The 18,639-nt window shown below is 39.6% G+C and overlaps 2 protein-coding genes across 5 annotated transcripts; both read right to left on the reverse strand.

The window, feature by feature from the left end:
* Positions 1-6,019: 6,019 nt before the first annotated feature.
* LOC107470753 (uncharacterized) lies at positions 6,020-7,165 on the reverse strand. Its single transcript, XM_016090158.1, has one exon. It carries the CDS (start codon positions 7,163-7,165, stop codon positions 6,020-6,022), a length of 1,146 nt encoding a protein of 381 aa, XP_015945644.1.
* Positions 7,166-11,122: 3,957 nt separating this feature from the next.
* On the reverse strand, positions 11,123-14,843 carry LOC107470764 (protein PEROXIN-4). Of its 4 annotated transcripts, none has more exons than XM_052255331.1 (7): positions 14,394-14,843; positions 13,650-13,713; positions 13,537-13,564; positions 13,063-13,182; positions 12,830-12,958; positions 11,860-11,989; positions 11,123-11,397 (listed from the first exon to the last, which is right to left on the reverse strand). In XM_052255331.1, the coding sequence occupies exons 3-7, from the start codon at positions 13,540-13,542 to the stop codon at positions 11,309-11,311; spliced, it is 474 nt and encodes a 157-aa protein (XP_052111291.1). In that variant the 5' UTR covers positions 13,543-13,564; positions 13,650-13,713; positions 14,394-14,843; the 3' UTR covers positions 11,123-11,308. The 4 variants fall into 4 exon arrangements, with proteins under 4 accessions (XP_052111291.1, XP_015945669.1, XP_015945668.1 ...); XM_016090183.3 differs by having other exon boundaries at positions 13,650-13,755; XM_016090182.3 differs by having other exon boundaries at positions 13,650-13,764.
* Between the last annotated feature and the right edge of the window lie 3,796 nt (positions 14,844-18,639).

The raw sequence follows: 18,639 nt of genomic DNA on the forward strand, positions 1-18,639 counted from the left end.
GGGGTTCTTGCTCCCGACCTAGATCTCTCTCCTTTGGATCCGGATAAAATTGTGGTCGACGGAGCTATCGTTTCTCCTCCCTCTCCCCGAGGTGTCACCGAGTCTGATCTAAAGACTCGGGGACAGAGGATAATGGAGTCCCCTCCCCGACCAAAAGATGCCCGAGTTCTTCGAAGGCTACTGGAACTTCCACTCCATCTCCTATGGACATTTCTCTTCCAGGCCCTGATAGCGCTTCGACTAGTCTCCCTGACTCTGGTGGTGTTCCGACTATTCTCCCTGCCTCTGGTGGTGACGTCCTTCCCAACTGAGAAGAAAAAATTATTTGTTGCTATATGGGGCCCGGCCTGGGGTCCCCTTTTTTTAAACTATTTATTTTTACTATGTGATGGTATTCTGCTGACATTTTCTTGACCTTTTATGGCTGTAAACAAAATATTTAAAAATACCCTTTTTTGGACAAGAGTTTAGGTTATCTTTGTTGGTTGTGCGCATGCCTTTCTGTTTAGGTTTCGAAAAACCTTTTTGATCATTATTTTGAAAAACCTTTTCTTGGCTGGCTGTCCCTTTTTCTAAGTTTTTCTCAAATTTTTCTTGAAGGTTTGGGACAGTCTTTTCCTTAGTGCTTTCTATAGGTTTTCTGATCTCTTTTTGGTATTCCTTGTACTCAATTTTTTGATTTATTGAGCTCTTATAACTTAGGTTATTTTTGCGATGTATTTCTTTGTTTCTCGATTTTTTCCGACTTGTTAGTCAGATAATTTTCGAGTTTATCACGATCGACTGTTATAACATCTTTACACCGACTTGTACCTCGTCGTTTTATCCTGACAACCATCTAGGTCGGTTCATAGGATTTTCACGCTTTGTCAAGCTTAAGTCGGCACGTTTCGTAGAAAGAAAGAAAGTGAGAAGGAATTTATAAGAGATATTGTAAAAGATCTTTATTTATTTGCGAAGGTACTTTACTGCTACTAAGGGTTTTTGGCTATTTATGACCTCTTAGTCTCTACTGTGAGGCCTCGTTAAAAACCCCCTTCAGAAAAAACCCTTTTCTTTTGGAAAAAAAACCATGAAGTTGGGAAAAGAGTACATCAGGGAGTAGAGTTCGCTTTTAACTGTAGTGTCTTTTCATATTACAAGCATGCCATGACCTAGGTAGCTCGGTGCCGTTTAAGTCGGTCACTTTGTAATAACCTTTTCCTAAGACCTCACTAATCTTGTATGGTCCCTTCCAATTAGCAGCGAGCTTTCCTTCCCCAGACTTGTTGACTCCTATGTCATTTCTGATCAAAACCAAATCGTCTGGAGCGAAGCTTCTTCGAATGACCTTTTTGTTATATCTGTTCGTCATCCTTTGTTTCAATGCTGCTTCTCTAATGTGGGCTCGTTCTCGAACTTCGAGAAGTAGCTCAAGTTCTTCTTTGTGTCCTTGTATATTTCCAACCTCGTCGTAGAAGGTCACCCTTGGGCTTTACTCGTTGATTTCGACGGGTATCATGGCTTTTATGCCATAAGCAAGTCAGAAGGGTGTTTCTCCTGTGGCAGACTGAGGTGTGGTCCGATAAACCCAAAGTACTTGTGGGAGCTCCTCAGCCCAAGCTCCCTTCGCGTCCTGCAACCTTTTCTTCAACCCTGCCAGTATGACCTTGTTTGCTGCCTCGGCTTGTCCGTTTGCTTGTAGATGTTCCACCGATGTAAACTGATGCTTGATTTTCATGCTGGCCACCAGGTTTTTGAAGGTTAAGTCAGTGAACTGAGTGCTATTATCGGTAGTGATGGAGTGAGGTACTCCATATCTGGTGATAATGTTCTTGTAGATGAACTTTCGACTTCTCTGAGCGGTGATGGTGACCAATGGTTCTGCTTCTTAGGGGTGTGCACGGCCCGGTCCGGCCCGAGACCCGTCCCGGGCCCGATGAAATTTGGGTCAGTAAGACCCGGACCCGAAGAGATCCGGGGTTGACCCGGGAGAAAAAAATGAAACCACAGAAGATAGTGAAACTGGGACCGGGTCAAGGCTCGGGTCACCCGGACCCGGCCCGGCGGCCCGGTAACTCAATTATGCTATACATTATACATTTGGGGGAAAAGGGGCTAGGGCATAACCGCATAACGTGTTCTTCAGATCTGAGAAGTGAGAAATTCAACCTCACTCACTCCCTCAGGCCTCAGCCATTCTACCTCACTCGCCCAATCCTCGGTCCCCACTCCTCACTCCCGAGCTCGGCAGTCTCCACTCCGCCACTTCCCACGGCCGACGCTGACCCAGTGACCCCTGACCTCGTCTTCTCTCCCCACGGCCCACTCTCAGTCTCCCAGCAAGCAGCCACGGAAGTCGCACTCCCAGCAGCAGCAAGCACTCATAACGCAGTCGCCCGCTACTCCGTCCTCGTCTTCCCAGGAAGCACGCACCAGGTAGTCTCACGGTGAGTCTCTGGCGAGGCCGTTCGTTCGACTGACGACGGTGCTGCCCTGCTTCTCGTGACGTGTCGCATCTGTGCTTGGCCCGGTCGTCTTCTTCCCCGCTTCTCTGCTAGTCCTTCTCCTTCTGCTCCGCTATCTTCTCCGGTCTTCTTCTCAGGTAAACAACTAATTTTGTTATTTAATTAATATTCTGATTAGGGATTAGGGATTTTGATAATTTGATTATAAAAATTTGTTAATTTAGGGATATGGTTCTTGATTTTGATTATTAGAATTCTGATTAAGGTTGTGGGTGTTGATTCTTTATTATTGTGAACTTTGATTATTGTGAATTTAGAGATGTTAATATGGATAAAATTGTTTCAATGGCCTCATGTCGTTGTTCCATGGAGTTTTACAAAGAGTACCTAATTTCAATAAGAGCAATGGAGCAAAGGGATTGTCAAACTCTCTTAGAGTATCAATAATGCTATTTTTGCTGAATGGTTTAAGGAGGAGGATGTTCCTGTACATCTAAACAAGAGAGAGAGAGAGAGAAAGAACTTACATAAACTGTGAATACAGCAGCAACAGCTGTTATGCTTATCCCCCAGTGATCATTAAAATCATCCATCAGTTTTCTGTCAACAAAAGCACAGAAAACTGCAACAAGAGCAACAATGATTATTGTGCTTGTTTAGTTGATTATTGTTTTCTTCTTCATGAATTATTATAAGGTTTACTGATTCTTTTTGTTAATTTGTTTAGTTGATTAATGTTTCGTTCAGTGTACTGTTTAGTTGATTATTGTTTTCTTCTTCATGAATTATTATAAGGTTTACTGATTTTTTTTGGTTAATTTGTTTAGTTGATTAATGTTTCGTTCAGTATACTGTTTAGTTGATTATTGTTTTCTTCTTCATGAATTTTTATAAGGTTTACTGATTCTTTTTGCTAATTTGTTTAGTTGATTAATGTTTCGTTCAGTGTACTGTTTAGTTGATTATTGTTTTCTTCTTCATGAATTATTATAAGGTTTACTGATTCTTTTTGTTAATTTGTTTAGTTGATTAATGTTTCGTTCAGTGTACTGTTTAGTTGATTATTGTTTTCTTCTTCATGAATTATTATAAGGTTTACTGATTCTTTTTGTTAATTTGTTTAGTTGATTAATGTTTCGTTCAGTGTACTGTTTAGTTGATTATTGTTTTCTTCTTCATGAATTATTATAAGGTTTACTGATTCTTTTTGTTAATTTGTTTAGTTGATTAATGTTTCGTTCAGTGTACTGTTTAGTTGATTATTGTTTTCTTCTTCATGAATTATTATAAGGTTTACTGATTTTTTTTGGTTAATTTGTTTAGTTGATTAATGTTTCGTTCAGTATACTGTTTAGTTGATTATTGTTTTCTTCTTCATGAATTTTTATAAGGTTTACTGATTCTTTTTGCTAATTTGATTGGGTTTCGCAAGATGTTAAATCGTTTTGAACCAAGATTTACGGTACCATCTAGGTGGACAGTCTCAAGAGATTGCTTTCAACTGTATTTAGATGAGAAAAAAAGCTAAAAGAATGGTTGGCAAAGTCATGTGCTCGAGTTTGTTTGACAACTGATTGCTGGACATCAACTCAAAATTATAATTATATGAGTTTGACGGCACATTTTGTTGATGACGAATGGAAGTTACAAAAGAGGATTATAAATTTCTGTCACATTGAGAATCACAAGGGTGATACGGTAGGCAGAGAAATCGAGAAATGCTTGAGAGAGTGGGGAATTGAAAAAGTTTTCACAATCACAATAGATAATGCAAGTTCAAATGATGGAGCTATTACTTATCTTCAAAGAAAATTAGGTGCGAGAGGTGGATTGGTGTGTGGAGGAAAGTATATGCAAGTGAGATGCTGTGTTCATGTTCTTAATTTGATAGTGAATGAAGGAATTAAAGAGCAGCAAACTTCAATTGAAAGCATTAGAAATGCTGTCAGGTATGTTAGGTCCTCTCCTCAAAGGACTAAAAAATTTAAAGATTGCATTTAGGCCGAGTTAATTGAATCTAAAAGTCTTGTGTGCTTGGATGTTCCAACTAGGTGGAATTCTACCTATCTAATGTTGGAACATGCCGAGAAATTTGAAAAAGCTTTTGATAGACTTTATGATCAAGAACCTGATTTTCTTAGATGGTTTGGAGAGGATAGTGGGGGAAAAAAGAAAATTGATCCACCTACACCCCTTGATTGGCAACATGCTAGGTTATTCATGGATTTTTTGAGAGTTTTCTATGAGATAACTTTGACTTTCTCATCTTCCTTACATGTTACATCTAACATATGTTTTCATGAAATTGCATCTGTTGCTTCTCAATTAACATCTTGGAGCCAAAATCAATCTGAATTGTTAGGAAGCATGGCATGTTCTATGAAACATAAATATGATAAATATTGGGGACCGGTTGACAAATTTAATCCATTGTTACTTGTTGCTGTTGTATTGGATCCTCGGTACAAACTAGATTATCTCTGTTGGTGTTTGGAGGATGTTTATGACAAGGAAGTATCTACTAGCATGACTGGTGTTGTTAAACTCACATTAGATACATTGCATAAGTTTTATGAAAAAGAGGTTGTCGATGATAAAGGAAGGGATGATGGTGGAGATTCATCTAGTATTGTATTGGATGACAATATTAAAATCTCAGCTGGTGCCAAGGGCGTTTCTGAAAATCGAGTGAATATGTGGAAAAAACAAAAAAGAGAGAAGGCTAATGCAGATAGCAAGTCAGATGTGGAGAGATATTTGGCCGAAGATACTGTGGAAGATGAGAATTTTGATATATTGGCTTGGTGGAAAGTGAATGCTTCAAAATACAGAATTCTTTCTCTCATAGCCCGTGACATCTTAGATATTCCAGTTTCAACTGTTGCTTCTGAATCATGCTTCAGCACCGGTGGACGTGTGCTTGATGTCTTTCGTAGCTCTTTGTCACCATTAATGGCTGAAGCTTTGATATGCACTCAAAGTTGGTTGTGCCTTCTAAACAAGACGTTGGAGATCAAGAGTTTGATCAATTTGATAACAGTCAGAAGATTGTTGAAGGTACATTTATGATATTTTTATTATTCATGACTTATTTATTTCAAGTACAAGTAATAATCTTTTATATGAAAAATGAGTAACTTTATATGTTTTGTAGGTTTCACTAATGCATCCACATCACAAGGAACAAGTTGACAACCTTAATGGCTATTGATGGATGATGGTCATTCATGTGGAATTATTGTTTTGTAAACTTTAATATTTTGACTTGTTTAGTTATTATAAGACTAAGTTAATGTTTTATATTTAGAATGCATAAGACTTTAAGACTAATGTATAATATTGTATTGTTTGTATTGACTTAAATATTTAGTGCTATTAGACAATATTAGTATTGATTGTGGTTAATGGTTATGTTTTAATTTTAGAAAAGGTAAGGTAATGTGAATGGCCCGGTTTTCACCCGGTTTTCACCCGGTATGGTCGTGGCCCGAAAGGGTATAGGTTTCATCGGGTCTAGGGTCGGGTTCGGGTCTCATAAATGGGCCCGGTACATATTTCGGGCCGGGTCTGGGTCACATCAAACCCGGTTTCACCCGGCCCATGCACACCCCTACTGCTTCTATCCACTTTGTGAAATAATCCACTCCCACTATTAGATACTTTACTTGTCCCGGCGTTTGGGAGAATGGTCCTAGCAAGTCCAACCCCCATTTTGCGAAAGGCCATGAGAAAGTTATACTAATGAGCTCCTCGGGATGAGCTACATGGAAGTTTGCATACATTTGGCATGGTTGGCACTTTTTCACAAATTCTGTGGACTCTTTTTGTAAGGTCGACCAGTAGAACCCAGCTCGGATTACCTTTCTGGCTAACGACCTTGCCCCAAGATGGTTCACGCAGATTCTATTGTGCACCTCCTCTAGCACCTCAGTTGTCTTGGAGGTCGGGACACACTTTAGTAGTGGTGTTGATATTCTCTTTTTATAGAGGATATTTTTCACCAGCGTGTAGTTTTGTGCTTCCCTCCGGATCTTTTTGGCCTCTTTTTCTTCTTTGGAGAGGATGTCGAATTTCAGGTATTCGACTAAGGGCTTCATCCACCCAAGATCTAACCCGACGACTTCAAAGACATCTTGAACAGCCTCCGTTTTGACCACGAAGGGTTCGAGGAGAGTTTCTTGGATTAGGCTTCTGTTGTTCCCTCCTGATTTGGTACTTGCAAGCTTAGAGAGGGAATCTACCCTGCTGTTGAGGTCCCGAGTTATATGCTTCACCTCGGTCTCCTCAAAGCGCCTAAGGTGCTCCAAGGTTTTGTCTAAGTACCTTTTCATATTAGGATATTTGGCCTGATACTCTCCGTTTATTTGGAAAGTCACCACCTGAGAATCGCTGAATACCATTACTTTAGTTGCACTAACTTCTTCTGCCAGCTTTAACCCTGCAATCAAGGCTTCATATTTTACCTGATTGTTGGAAGCTGGAAACTCGAATTTGAGGGAGATTTCTATTTGCGTTCTCCCTTCGCTGACCAGTATTATGCCTGCACCGCTTCCAACCTTGTTGGAGGACCCATCTATATATAATTCCCATGTAGTGGATTTTTTCTCTTGATCTCCGACGTATTCTGCTAGGAAGTCGGTGAGGTATTGGGCTTTTATTGCCGTCCGGACTTCATATTTCAGGTCGAATTCGGAGAGCTCTATTGCCCATTGAACCATTCTGCCCGCAATATCCGTCTTCTGGAGGATCTGTTTTATGGGCTGGTTCGTTCGGACTTTTATCGTGTGCACTTGGAAATACGGCCGTAATCAGCGTCAGGCTACTACTAAGGAGTATGCAAACTTTTCAAGTTTTTGATAGTTTAGTTCAGGGCCTTGTAAAACTTTTCTGGTGAAGTACACAGGATGCTGCCCGACCTTATCTTCCCGTATTAGAGCTGATGCTACAGCTCTGTCTGCTACTAACAGGTACAGGACGAGCTCTTCCCCGACAATAGGTCGGGTCAGAATTGGAGCCTGGCTCAAAAATCTTTTAAACTCCTGGAATGCTTCTTCACATTCCGGAGTCCATTCGAACTGGCAACCTTTTCTTAGTAGAGAGAATAGTGGAAGGGATCTTAGTACCGATCCCGCCAGAAATCTGGAAAGGGTGGCAAGTTGGCCGTTCAATTGTTGGACCTCCCTTAGACAAGTCGGGCTTTTCATTTCTAGAATAGCTTTGCACTTGTCGGGGTTTGCTTCGATCCCCCTTTGTGTTAGTATGAACCCTAGAAACTTTTCCGCTTCCATCGCGAAGGTACATTTTGTGGAATTTAGTCTCATCCCATGTAACCTTACGGTATTAAAAACTTGCGAGAGATCTGTCAAGAGGTCGGTCTCCTCCTTGGTTTTCACCAGCATATCATCTACGTAGACCTCCATTAAGTTCCCGAGGTGGGTAGCGAACACTTTATTCATCAACCTTTGATATGTGGCCCCAGCATTTTTTAATCCAAAAGGCATTACCACATAGCAGTAGTTTGCTCTAGGTGTGATGAATGAAGTTTTTTCTTCATCCGGCTTATACATCGGAATTTGGTTGTATCCCGAGTAAGCGTCCATGAACGACAAGTACTAATACCCTGAGCTCGCATCTACTAGGGTGTCAATACTGGGAAGTGGATATGGGTCTTTGGGACATGCCTTGTTTAGGTCGGTGTAGTCGACGCACATCCTCCACTTGCCGTTTTGCTTTTTGACTAGCACTACATTTGCTAGCCATGCCGGATACTTGACCTCCCGGATGAAGTCGGCCTCCAAGAGGGCTTGTACTTGCTCCTCCACCACCTGAGCTCGTTCTGTTCCGAGCTTGCGCCTGCGCTGCTGTACGGGTCGTGATTCGGGGTGCACTGAAAGCTTGTGGGACATGAGCTGAGGGTCTATCCCTGGCATGACGGAAGTTTTCCAAGCGAAGAGGTCGGAATTATCTCGCAGGAGCTTTATCAGCCTCTGTTTCAAATCCCCGTCTAGACAGGCTCCTATGTTGGTATTTTTCCTTTCTTTTTTTTGATTTGAACCTCTTCAGTTCTTCCCCCCGACTGTGGCCGCAGCTCTTCTTTAGCTTTTATTCCTCCGAGCTCTATGGTGTGAACTTTCTTGCTCTTTCCTCGGAGGTTCAAGCTTTCGTTGTAGCATTTTCTTGCCAATTTCTGGTCTCTCCGTACCGTCGCTATTCCCTTAGGTGTTGGGAATTTCATGCAAAGGTGAGGGGTTGACACCACCACTCTAAGCCGATTTAGCGTAATCCTGCCAATCAAGGCATTATACGCCGATCCGACATCGATGATGATAAAGTCGATGCTCAGAGTTTTGGAATTTTTCCCTTTTCGAAGGTCGTGTGGAGGGGGATGTATCCCAGTGGCTTTATTGGCATGTTTCTTAGTCCATACAGGGTGTCCGGGTAAGCTTTTAGCTCCCTTTCATCCAACCGTAACTTGTCGAATGCGGGCTTAAAGAGGATGTTAGCCGAACTCCCTTGGTCCACCAAGGTTCTGTGGAGGTTGGCATTCGCCAAGATCATGGTTATTACCACCGGGTCATCATGCCCGGGCATGATTCCTTGCCCATCCTCTTTGGTGAACGAGATGGTTGGAACATCGGGAGTTTCGTTCTCGACTTGATAAACTCGCTTTAGGTGTCTTTTGCAAGATGACTTAGTGAGTCCCCCTCCCACAAATCCTCCAGAGATCATATGTATGTGTCTCTCGGGGGTTTGTGGCGGTGGGTCTCTTCTGTCCTCATCATCTCGCTTTCTTTTTCCATGATTGTCCGACCTTTCCATGAGATATCTATCAAGTCGGCCTTCCCTGGCCAACCTTTCTATCACATTTTTAAGGTCATAGCAATCATTTGTTGAGTGGCCATACATCTTATGGTACTCGCAGTAGTCGCCGCGGCTTCCTCCCTTTTTGTTTTTGATGGGTCTAGGGGGCGGCAATCTTTCAGTATTACAGATTTCTCTGTATACGTCTACTATGAAAACTTTTAGAGGAGTATAGAAGTGATATCTCCTCGGCCTATCGGGACCGACCTCCTCTTTTTTCTTGGGCTCCCTTTCTTTCTCTTTTGTTGAGTGAGGGGGCCCTGTCGCTAGCTTGGCTCCCGTAATCTGGCATTCTCCTCCATGTTGATGTACTTTTCTGCTCTCTCTTGTACATCGCTCAAAGAGGTGTGGTGCCTTTTTGATATGGACTGAGAGAATGGGCCCTCTCTAAGTCCATTTACTAACCCCATGATAACTGCCTCTGTGGACAAGTCTTGAATCTTCAAACACGCTTTGTTGAACCTTTCCATGTAGTCTCGTAGAGGTTCTCCGACCTCCTGCTTTACTCTCAGGAGGCTCGGTGCGTGCTTTACTTTATCCTTCTAGATGAAGAACCTCATTAAGAACTTTCTCGAGAAGTCCTCAAAGCTGGTAACCGACCTTGGAGGGAGGCTATCGAACCACTTCATCGCTGCTTTTGACAGGGTGGTCGGGAAAGCTTTGCAGCGAGTTGCATCAGAAGCATCAGCCAGATACATCCGACTTTTAAAATTGCTTAAATGATGCTTCGGATCTGTGGTTCCGTCATAGAGGTTCATATCAGGGCTTTTGAAGTTTCTTGGAACTTTTGCCCTCATTATATCCTCACTGAACGGATCCTCTCCTCCCAGGGGTGACTCTTCTCGGTCGCAACGGGAGTTCCGACTTCTAAGGGAAGATTCTAGCTCCAAGAGTTTTTCTTCTAACTCTTTTCGTCGCTCTATCTCTTTCCTGAGATTTTGCTCTGCCTCTCGTTGTCGTTCTAATTCCTGTTCCAACTGTTCCAAACGACCTTGGTGACCATGGACCAACCCCATTAGCTCGGCTGCATGGGGTGACCCTTTCTTTATTGATTCTCGTACTTCCGAGGAGTTTACCTTTGGGTTTTTAAACCCAGAGGTGCCTTCTCTATGCTGGTCGTTGGCTCCCTGGTGAAGAGTCAGGTCTGCGCCGTTGTTTCCGGTATCTAAATTTTCTTGTTCGGAATCAAACGCTGTATGACCATCCTCTGGTGAGTTGTCCGCCATTACTGGTTGATCTTTCGGGTCCCCGGCAACGGCGCCAATGTTACGATGGGTAACCGGAGATTAATGGGCTGGATTCGTTAGGTTGGCCCAATCGTCTAAGGAGGGAAGCCTTCGAATGGGTTCGCACCTTTGGGGCCTCTGTCCGACTTGTGAGTGTGAGTGAAATGGGAGTGGTACCTACAAAGACACTCCGATGTCTAAGTCAGTAAGGGTGTAAGCAGGTCTAGAGAGTATTGGGACTTAGAGATACCTGAGGAGTGTCAGTATATTTATAGTGGTGAACCAATAACAATCGTTGGAGTAATTCCACCTTTTAAGGTGGATAATCGTTCCTTTATCTTAGGAAAGTTGAGATATGGCTCCTGGAAGTGGGTTGAGAGATTTTAGGAACAATTATTTTAGCATTATCTGCCTGCTAATCCTCGTTTCCGACTTCCTTAGAGCAAGTCGTGGCAAGAACCGACTTCTCAGGGAAAGGTCGGTGTAATGTGAGGCTCAACCTTATGGGTTGGGCCTTTCGTTTGGTCCTGGGCCCTAGCGTTGGGCCAGGGTATGAACAATATTTTTTTTATTTTATTTTTGGTTGGATTGGAAAGCGTATTTCATTCATTGATAATACAACAGTACATCAGAAGTTATATTGCTAGCATTTTGGTTTGTTTTCCATATATATTGCTAGCTTGTTACAATATGTCTTTGGACACTTTAACACACTGATTTTCTTGTCGCTGGCAAGCGCGGAGACAAACAGAAAAGCAAGTTATCCGAAATTATTCAGCCCTTCTTTGGCATTGCTGCAAGCCTGGTGTACATTCTGGCCATTGATTGGTACCCTCTAACATCACCGGAGCGCAAAAGATTACCTGTAATGCCAAAGAGAAATAAGTTGGGGATCGAAAAGGGATTCAAATTGTGGGTTTAGGAACTACAAATTAATTTGATGCTTTAAGCACAGTTCTATAATGAATAACAAAAATCTAAAAACATACATTTCATTTCAAAAGAAAACGCAGCTGGAGACTGAAGACAAATGGACCTCATTCAGTTAAACACTTGATTCTACTACGCCACTACCTCACCTATTGGCTATTGCCATTGTCTCATGCAATTATACTTAATTGGCATACATATTGCATTTTCTCATTCGTCAAATCCAACTTTAATATGTGATCTCCCGTCATCAGGATCTTATACTACAGATGTGCATCTATAAATTTAAAAGTCTTTTTTCAGTTATTTTTAATGAGAATAGAACTTCCTTTTGATTCCATGAAACGAGAGACAAACCAAAAAGGGTAAACAATAAGTGGAGAAAATCAGTCAACCTGAATCACAATTCAGTGGGCTGTCGGGTTCTGGATGTGCCATCAAAGCAATTATAGCCCTACATACAGACTGAAGTGTCCAAGCCGGGCTCCAAGCATTTTTCAAGATATCCAAACAAATCTCCCCCGTCTGGAAGTTTAATAACACGTTTAAGTAATACTCATGATAAAAATGTAAGGAACATCAAATCTAATAAAGAATTGCGATCGAACTTGTATATCAAACAAAAGGAAAACAAGAATCTTCCTTTTTATCTTTTGGTTTTCCAAGGGTATCCACCCGCCACACGCGGTGACTAATCCGTTCGTGGCAGGTCATCCATTTAAAGGCCAACAGCTGGCCCCAGGATGTTTTCCATGTCCAGGTGGGATTCAAACTCCCGACCTCTTAGTTAAGGGACCAGATGATGAGCCACCATGCGACATCCACGCAGTTAAACAAGAAACATTAATAACTAGGCAATGAAATTAAATTCAATAATAGCTTCTAAAACACTCTATCGTAATAGTAATTAGTGATCATAAGGCTTAACCATCATCTTTGCCTCCCATAAAAGTATTTAATTCCTATTGGTCTTGCTCCCACAGGGACTGAGACAACTGAGACCCAAGAGCAAACTAAAGTAGGTAAGTTAAGACAACCAAGATTACGGGAACATAAGTTGCAAGTAACATAAAAGAGCACTAAACTATTGCGATCTTAGATGTGTCAAAGCTTTTTTTATTTTCAAACTGATGGTTCATGGTGAGGACAAACAAGGTATCCAACCCCATTCATGCTCCAAGCAAACAACTACACCATTTTTTAATTTCCACTTGAATTTGAAGGGAAAAAACTCAAAAAAACCATCTATGTAATAAATCAGGAAAATGCCTTTTTACTCAGAAATCATATAATATAAATGCAATATAAGTGAAAAAGTATAAGCACAAAACAAGGCAATAATTACTTAGGATTAATCCATCTTACCTTGAAGTGCACGTTTGGGTGAAATATTTTAGTCAGAAACCTGACTTGGGGGGGCTGTAGAGGATACTGCTCTGGAACCGAAAATGCAAGTTGGAAGACACCCCCCTCAAAAGGAGTCTCCGAGGGTCCCTAATACAAAAGAATAAAACACATCAAAACCAACATGATTTCAGAATCATCACACACTGGTTGAATGCCATAAACTGCTTTTACAAGAAACTTATTGATCAAACCTTGATCAGTGCCGTCCATTTAAAAATGTTAGAATCATCACAAACTAGTTGAATATCAGGATCAGCCGATTTCTCTCGTTGAACCTCTTTGTACTCCTTGAACAGCCTAGCTCTTGATGCCTAAGTCGAAATCCCAATTCATTATAACAACAAGGTTTTACTGAAGAACAATCAAGTTTATTACAACTACAAAGTTTGACAATAAATCAGGCACAGAGCCAAAAAACAAATAAAAACATCTTTAATGAGTAACAAACCCATCTTCATAGAAGGTAATTAAACACAAACACCAGGTACTTCAAAATAAACAACAATTATATGATATCCCATCATTATTTCCCGTAAACAAGTGCTACTCAATTCAATTTCAAACACCAATATGTTAACTCACAACAACTGCATCCATTATGAGTAGCCGGAAAATAAAATCATTAGATAAGATAGAAAGAGAAGACAAAGGTTAGTTATAAGAACCTGCATGATGCCCAAACTGTGAATTTAGCTGCATGATTAACCAAAACAACTCGTTAATTAGCGTTGGGAAACAAAATTGAGGAAAACACAAAAGAGGGAACGGAAGATCGTACCGTGTCAGAGGGTACTGTTGATTTGGGAAGTAATTGAAATGAAATCAAAGGAAGAGTTGCGATGCTGTGTTGGATCGGTTCGGAAATGGAAAAGGGAATGGGAACACTGTGAACCCTAAAAAGATGAACTGAGAAAACAACACAAAGACGAAGACAATAGGAAAACCGAAGCTATTCTCACCAAGGTTCAACGATTTACTGGTCGGTTTAATTAAACATGTAATAAAATTATTAAAATTTCAATATACAATTTCAAATATTCAAATTCAATGATTTTCTAAACCAATAAAATTCAGAATTTTACAATTTCACATAATAACCTGTTCATATTTTATCATTAAAAATTCACAAAATAAAAAATTCCTAATTAACTTCTAAATTTTAATGAAGTAATCAACAACAATACTCATCACATCAGCAATAAAATTTAGAACCAAAAAAGCTTCAACCATAACTTCTAATAAACAAGTAATCAGCAACAATATAAAACACAAACTTACGCAGAAACTCAAACCATCAGCAATAAAAAATTCAGAATCACAACAAATTTTAACAAAGACTTCTAATCAAGTATTCAACAACAAAAACTCAATCCAAAAACAGAAAAACTAAGCAAAGAATCCAAAATAAATTCAGAATCACATCAGCAACAACTCCAACTCAGAACACAATCCCAACTCAGAATCTAGTACACAAAGTCAACTCAGAATCTTAGAAATGGAAACTGAAAAGGCAGTGGCTTACCAAAGACACGACGACGGAGGGACGGCAGTGACAGAGTGAGATCGAAAGAGAATTAGTTCGCGACGGCGAGGCTCCGGGCAGAGATTCACGGAGAGAGAGGACAAGCTTGAAGAGGATCGAGCAACTGTTCGCGACCGATGAAAACAGGGACGACGAGCAACCTTTCGAGACCGAGCAATCGTTTGCGAAGGCGACGCCAAGAGATCCAAGTAGACCTTCGCGCACCGTAGAGGAGAATAGGATCGAGGAGAAGAGGCTTCACGACGAGGACAGGGCCGACGGAGACTGGCTTGACGACGAGGACAAAGACGTCGATGCCAACAGCACCCTCCACCTGAGGAGAATTGTTCGGCGATGAATTTGAGCTCTGAGGTGGGATGGTGGCTGATCGAAGAGGGTATTAGGGTTGGGTTTTTTCACCTCGGTGTGTAAGAGAGAGAATCTGTTTGTTTGTTTTTTTTTTTTAATTAAATCAAAATGGCGCCGTTTAGAGGGATATATAATATATCACCGAATGGGTAACCCAAACAGAAACCGGCCGGTTCCGACGATCAACCGGTTAGTTGTTGGTTCGGCGGGTTTAGACCAATTTTCTGTTGGTCGATTCTAAAAGTTGATCAAATTAGTTAAATGATCAATTTTTTATTAATTCAATCGAATCAAGCTAATTTTTTTTTGTTATGAAAGTAGAAGTGGTGATATATTTTAACATTGTAAATTTTTGTGTTTTTTAAAACTGTGAAAAGTATACAAATTTGAGGGTCCGATTTCTTTACTTCAAATTTTTTAATTCTTTTAACACAAATCGGACGGTCCGATTTGTGTACCTCTAGAAATCGAACGGTTTGATTTCTGTATCTCTAATAAATCGGACGATCCAATTTCTGCTTCCCTAGTTAAACGATTCCACATTTGAGTATAACACCCCAGCAATCCACATTTTAAAAAAAATCACTACTATTCCAATATTAAAAATAAAAAGTTCTCGAATCAATCGATCCAATTCGATTTTTAGAACAATGATTCTCCCTTTAAGGTAAGTTGTGATAAATTTTTTTATTTTATATTTCTATTTTCGATTTTTATGACAATAAAGTTAGGTAAAACTGTAAAAGGACAAAGATGTTTATTTTAAGCCATTCTTAAACATTTTTATTAAATAATATGTTCTTTTTATTAATTAAATAAATTTTATTTTTTATTTATTATATTTTATATTTAAAATTTAAAGTTTAATAAATTTTTAATACAAATTTATTTCATTAAAAAAATATATAATACTTTTTTTATTTAATAAAAATCATTTAAAAATTAAAAGTCAAAAAATATTATTTTTATATTGACTCCTTTATATTATCACCCTATATAAAGAAAAAAAAAAGGAAGAAAAGGTGACTTAATTAGGTAACCAAAAATTTTCAGATGCTAATTGTTCTCGTATGGGTACCTCAAGGGGAGTTTGGCTTCTAAGAATCGACACCGAGTTGTTTCCTTGAACGCCGATCTATAAGTTTTTGGAAGTCCGAGCTTTCTCCCTGAGGAAATGTCCAATTACGGAGAGTATGAATAAAGGAGGGTGTGTACCTATAAAAGGCACTCCATGCTTAAGTTAATACTGTGAATTCAGTGTGTCCGTTAAAGATAAGATGTCATACCTTTATAAGTGGAATGGAATAGGTCGGTTACGTTTCTGATTGTCATCTGCATTAAGGAGTAGTTATTATAATTTAGTAGGTGATAATACTAAGTCGGGCGTTTTTATTTCAGGATGCAGTCCGTTGAGACGAAGTGTAACGCTTTATGCCGAGTTATGGTGCATAAAGCCGATTTATGGTACATAATGCTAATTTATGGTACATAATGCCGATTTATAACGTCGGATTTGTAACGGCTGTATCATAGCCCCCAAGCTTAGCTTGGGAATATGTTTTAATGAAGCAGGTTGAGCTTTTAATGAATCGTAAATCGGCTATTTGAAGGAGTTCATAACTTGGCCATTTGAAGTAGTCATAGAGCCCCCAATTCAAAATGCTTCATTAAAAGCTTGTATCATTGGAACTAATGGTATCACTAGGAGAGAGAAGAAAGTTAATGCACGTCAGGGAACATGCGTGTTCCCAATGCCCCTTCACTTGCTTTGGTGTAACTGATGTAATTGATTTTAGTGGAATTCAAAACAGGTTTTGAGTATGTTAATTAAAACACTTTGGAATCCAAAAGGGTTGTATTAGCTGTGTTATACTCATTTGTTATCAGAAGCAGTTTTTGAAAATCATGAGTAGAAGAGGTACATCTGAAATTTTCCCTTTTGTATTTCTCTGAATTTCTTCTTCCTCATCTAGTTCTTTTGTCTGTATAATGGGATTTATGAAAGAGAAGAAAGATAAAGTCGATTGGTCTTATGACTGGGTCAACGAAGATGTGAAAAAACGTTTTTCCTTATTCTTAGATGAAGGAGCTATGAAAGAGATTGACAAGACTAAAGTTGTGAGGGCCAGTTCTGGGCTTCGTTTGGAGTTTCTCCTATGTTCTGCTGGCGATCGTATATATCATAGGGGTGAAGGGTTTGAGTATTTTTATATGTATAGTTGTGATTTTGGAGGAGTTGAGGGTGAAGCTATCTTTCATTGAGTTTCAATGTCAGGTATTAAAGCAACTTAATTGTGCTACATCCCAACTCCATCCTAATGAGTGAGCTTTTCTGTGAAGCTTTGAAATACTAATAGAGTTTTTGGAGGAATCTCCGTCCATAGAGTTGTTCTTTTCGCTCTTTCAGGTGAAGGATGTTTGGAAGGGTGATTGGGTAAACTTGAATAGTTCTCCTGGATTCGCTGTTTTCAAGCTTTACAAATCCTCATTTAAGAATTTAAAGAGATGTTTTTGAAGGTTAGAAATGTTGAGGGCAATTTCCCTTTTTACGTGGATGAGTTGTTGGGGGAAAATTTTCCTTTATGGTGGTGTTCTGAGCCTCAGAGTATTCTGGGGCCTGAAACAATAAGTCCTAGGAATCAGTGTATTATTGAATATTTGGTAGAGATGGTTGATCGAAAAGAATTGATATATGTGTTTGATTTGCTTCAATGGGAGGATAATAAAGAAGCTGTCATAGAATATTTGGGTCAAATTCTCTAAAGGGCTCTCTATATTGTAAATTAATAAGTTGCTAAATGTTATATTTTGTTTCAGAAGGAAAATACCCCAGAGTTTCAGCTGCGACATTAAGAGCTCAAGTAAAAAGTAGAGTAAACACCCAATCCGGTCCTCGTCCATTTTCACGAAGGACAAAGCGATCCCTGTCCAAAAAAAAGGAACACTTCGACCCTCAACCTTTTTATTTTGGGACAATACGGTCCCTCTGTTAAAAAAATTATTAAATAATAATAGAAATTAATTTTGTGGGGGTTTTATTTGTATTTTGTGGGGGTTTTAAACCTCCACAAACTATTAATAACTTTGTTTTTAAAAAATTCCTTCATCAATGGTGGTTAAATGAAGAAAAACCATTGATAAAAATGATGCCACAAAATAAAAGTAATTATAGTATAATACCTTTTAAAGGAAAAAAATAACATGGAATAAGAAATAAAAGAAGAAAACTTTAATGTTGATAATATTGGTATTGGTGATGATGACGGTAGAAGAGATAATGATGATGATAAAATATGGTTACACAATAAAAATAATAGAAGTAAGAGTGATAATAATGAGGATGAAAAAGATAATGGTAGTAGTGGTAGTAATTGGTTATATTGTTGAAAAGATTTTTGTGGGGGTTTAAAACCCCCACAAAATACAAATAAAACCCTCCACAAAATTAATTTTTATTATTATTTATTGAATTTTTTAACAGAGGGACCGTATTGTCCCAAAATAAAAAGGTCGAGGGCCGAAGTATCCATTTTTTTGGACAGGGATCGCTTTGTCCTTCGTGAAAATGGACAAGGACCGGATTGGGTCTTTACTCGTAAAAAGTAAGAATCTCGAAAAAGAAGGATCAACTTCGAAAGCTGATAGGGCTGTGGGTGCTGGTGAGGTAAACCAACCCAAGCTGAGGAGGAGAAAGGTCATCTTGAAGAAGAGGAAGACTGACGTGGTGAACTTATCAGGAGGGTCCGAGGATGATAACCAATAGGTGCCGATGGAGGAGGTGCGAAATTTTTATGAAAACCAAAAGAGATTGCATGACGTTGTTGATGAGAGTGATGGCTCATCTTTGTCGGCTAAGGACTTTCCATTTATGGTGATT

The sequence above is a fragment of the Arachis duranensis genome, chromosome 10 (genome assembly GCF_000817695.3).
Source record: "Arachis duranensis cultivar V14167 chromosome 10, aradu.V14167.gnm2.J7QH, whole genome shotgun sequence".
NCBI classification, from domain to species: Eukaryota; Viridiplantae; Streptophyta; class Magnoliopsida; order Fabales; family Fabaceae; genus Arachis; species Arachis duranensis.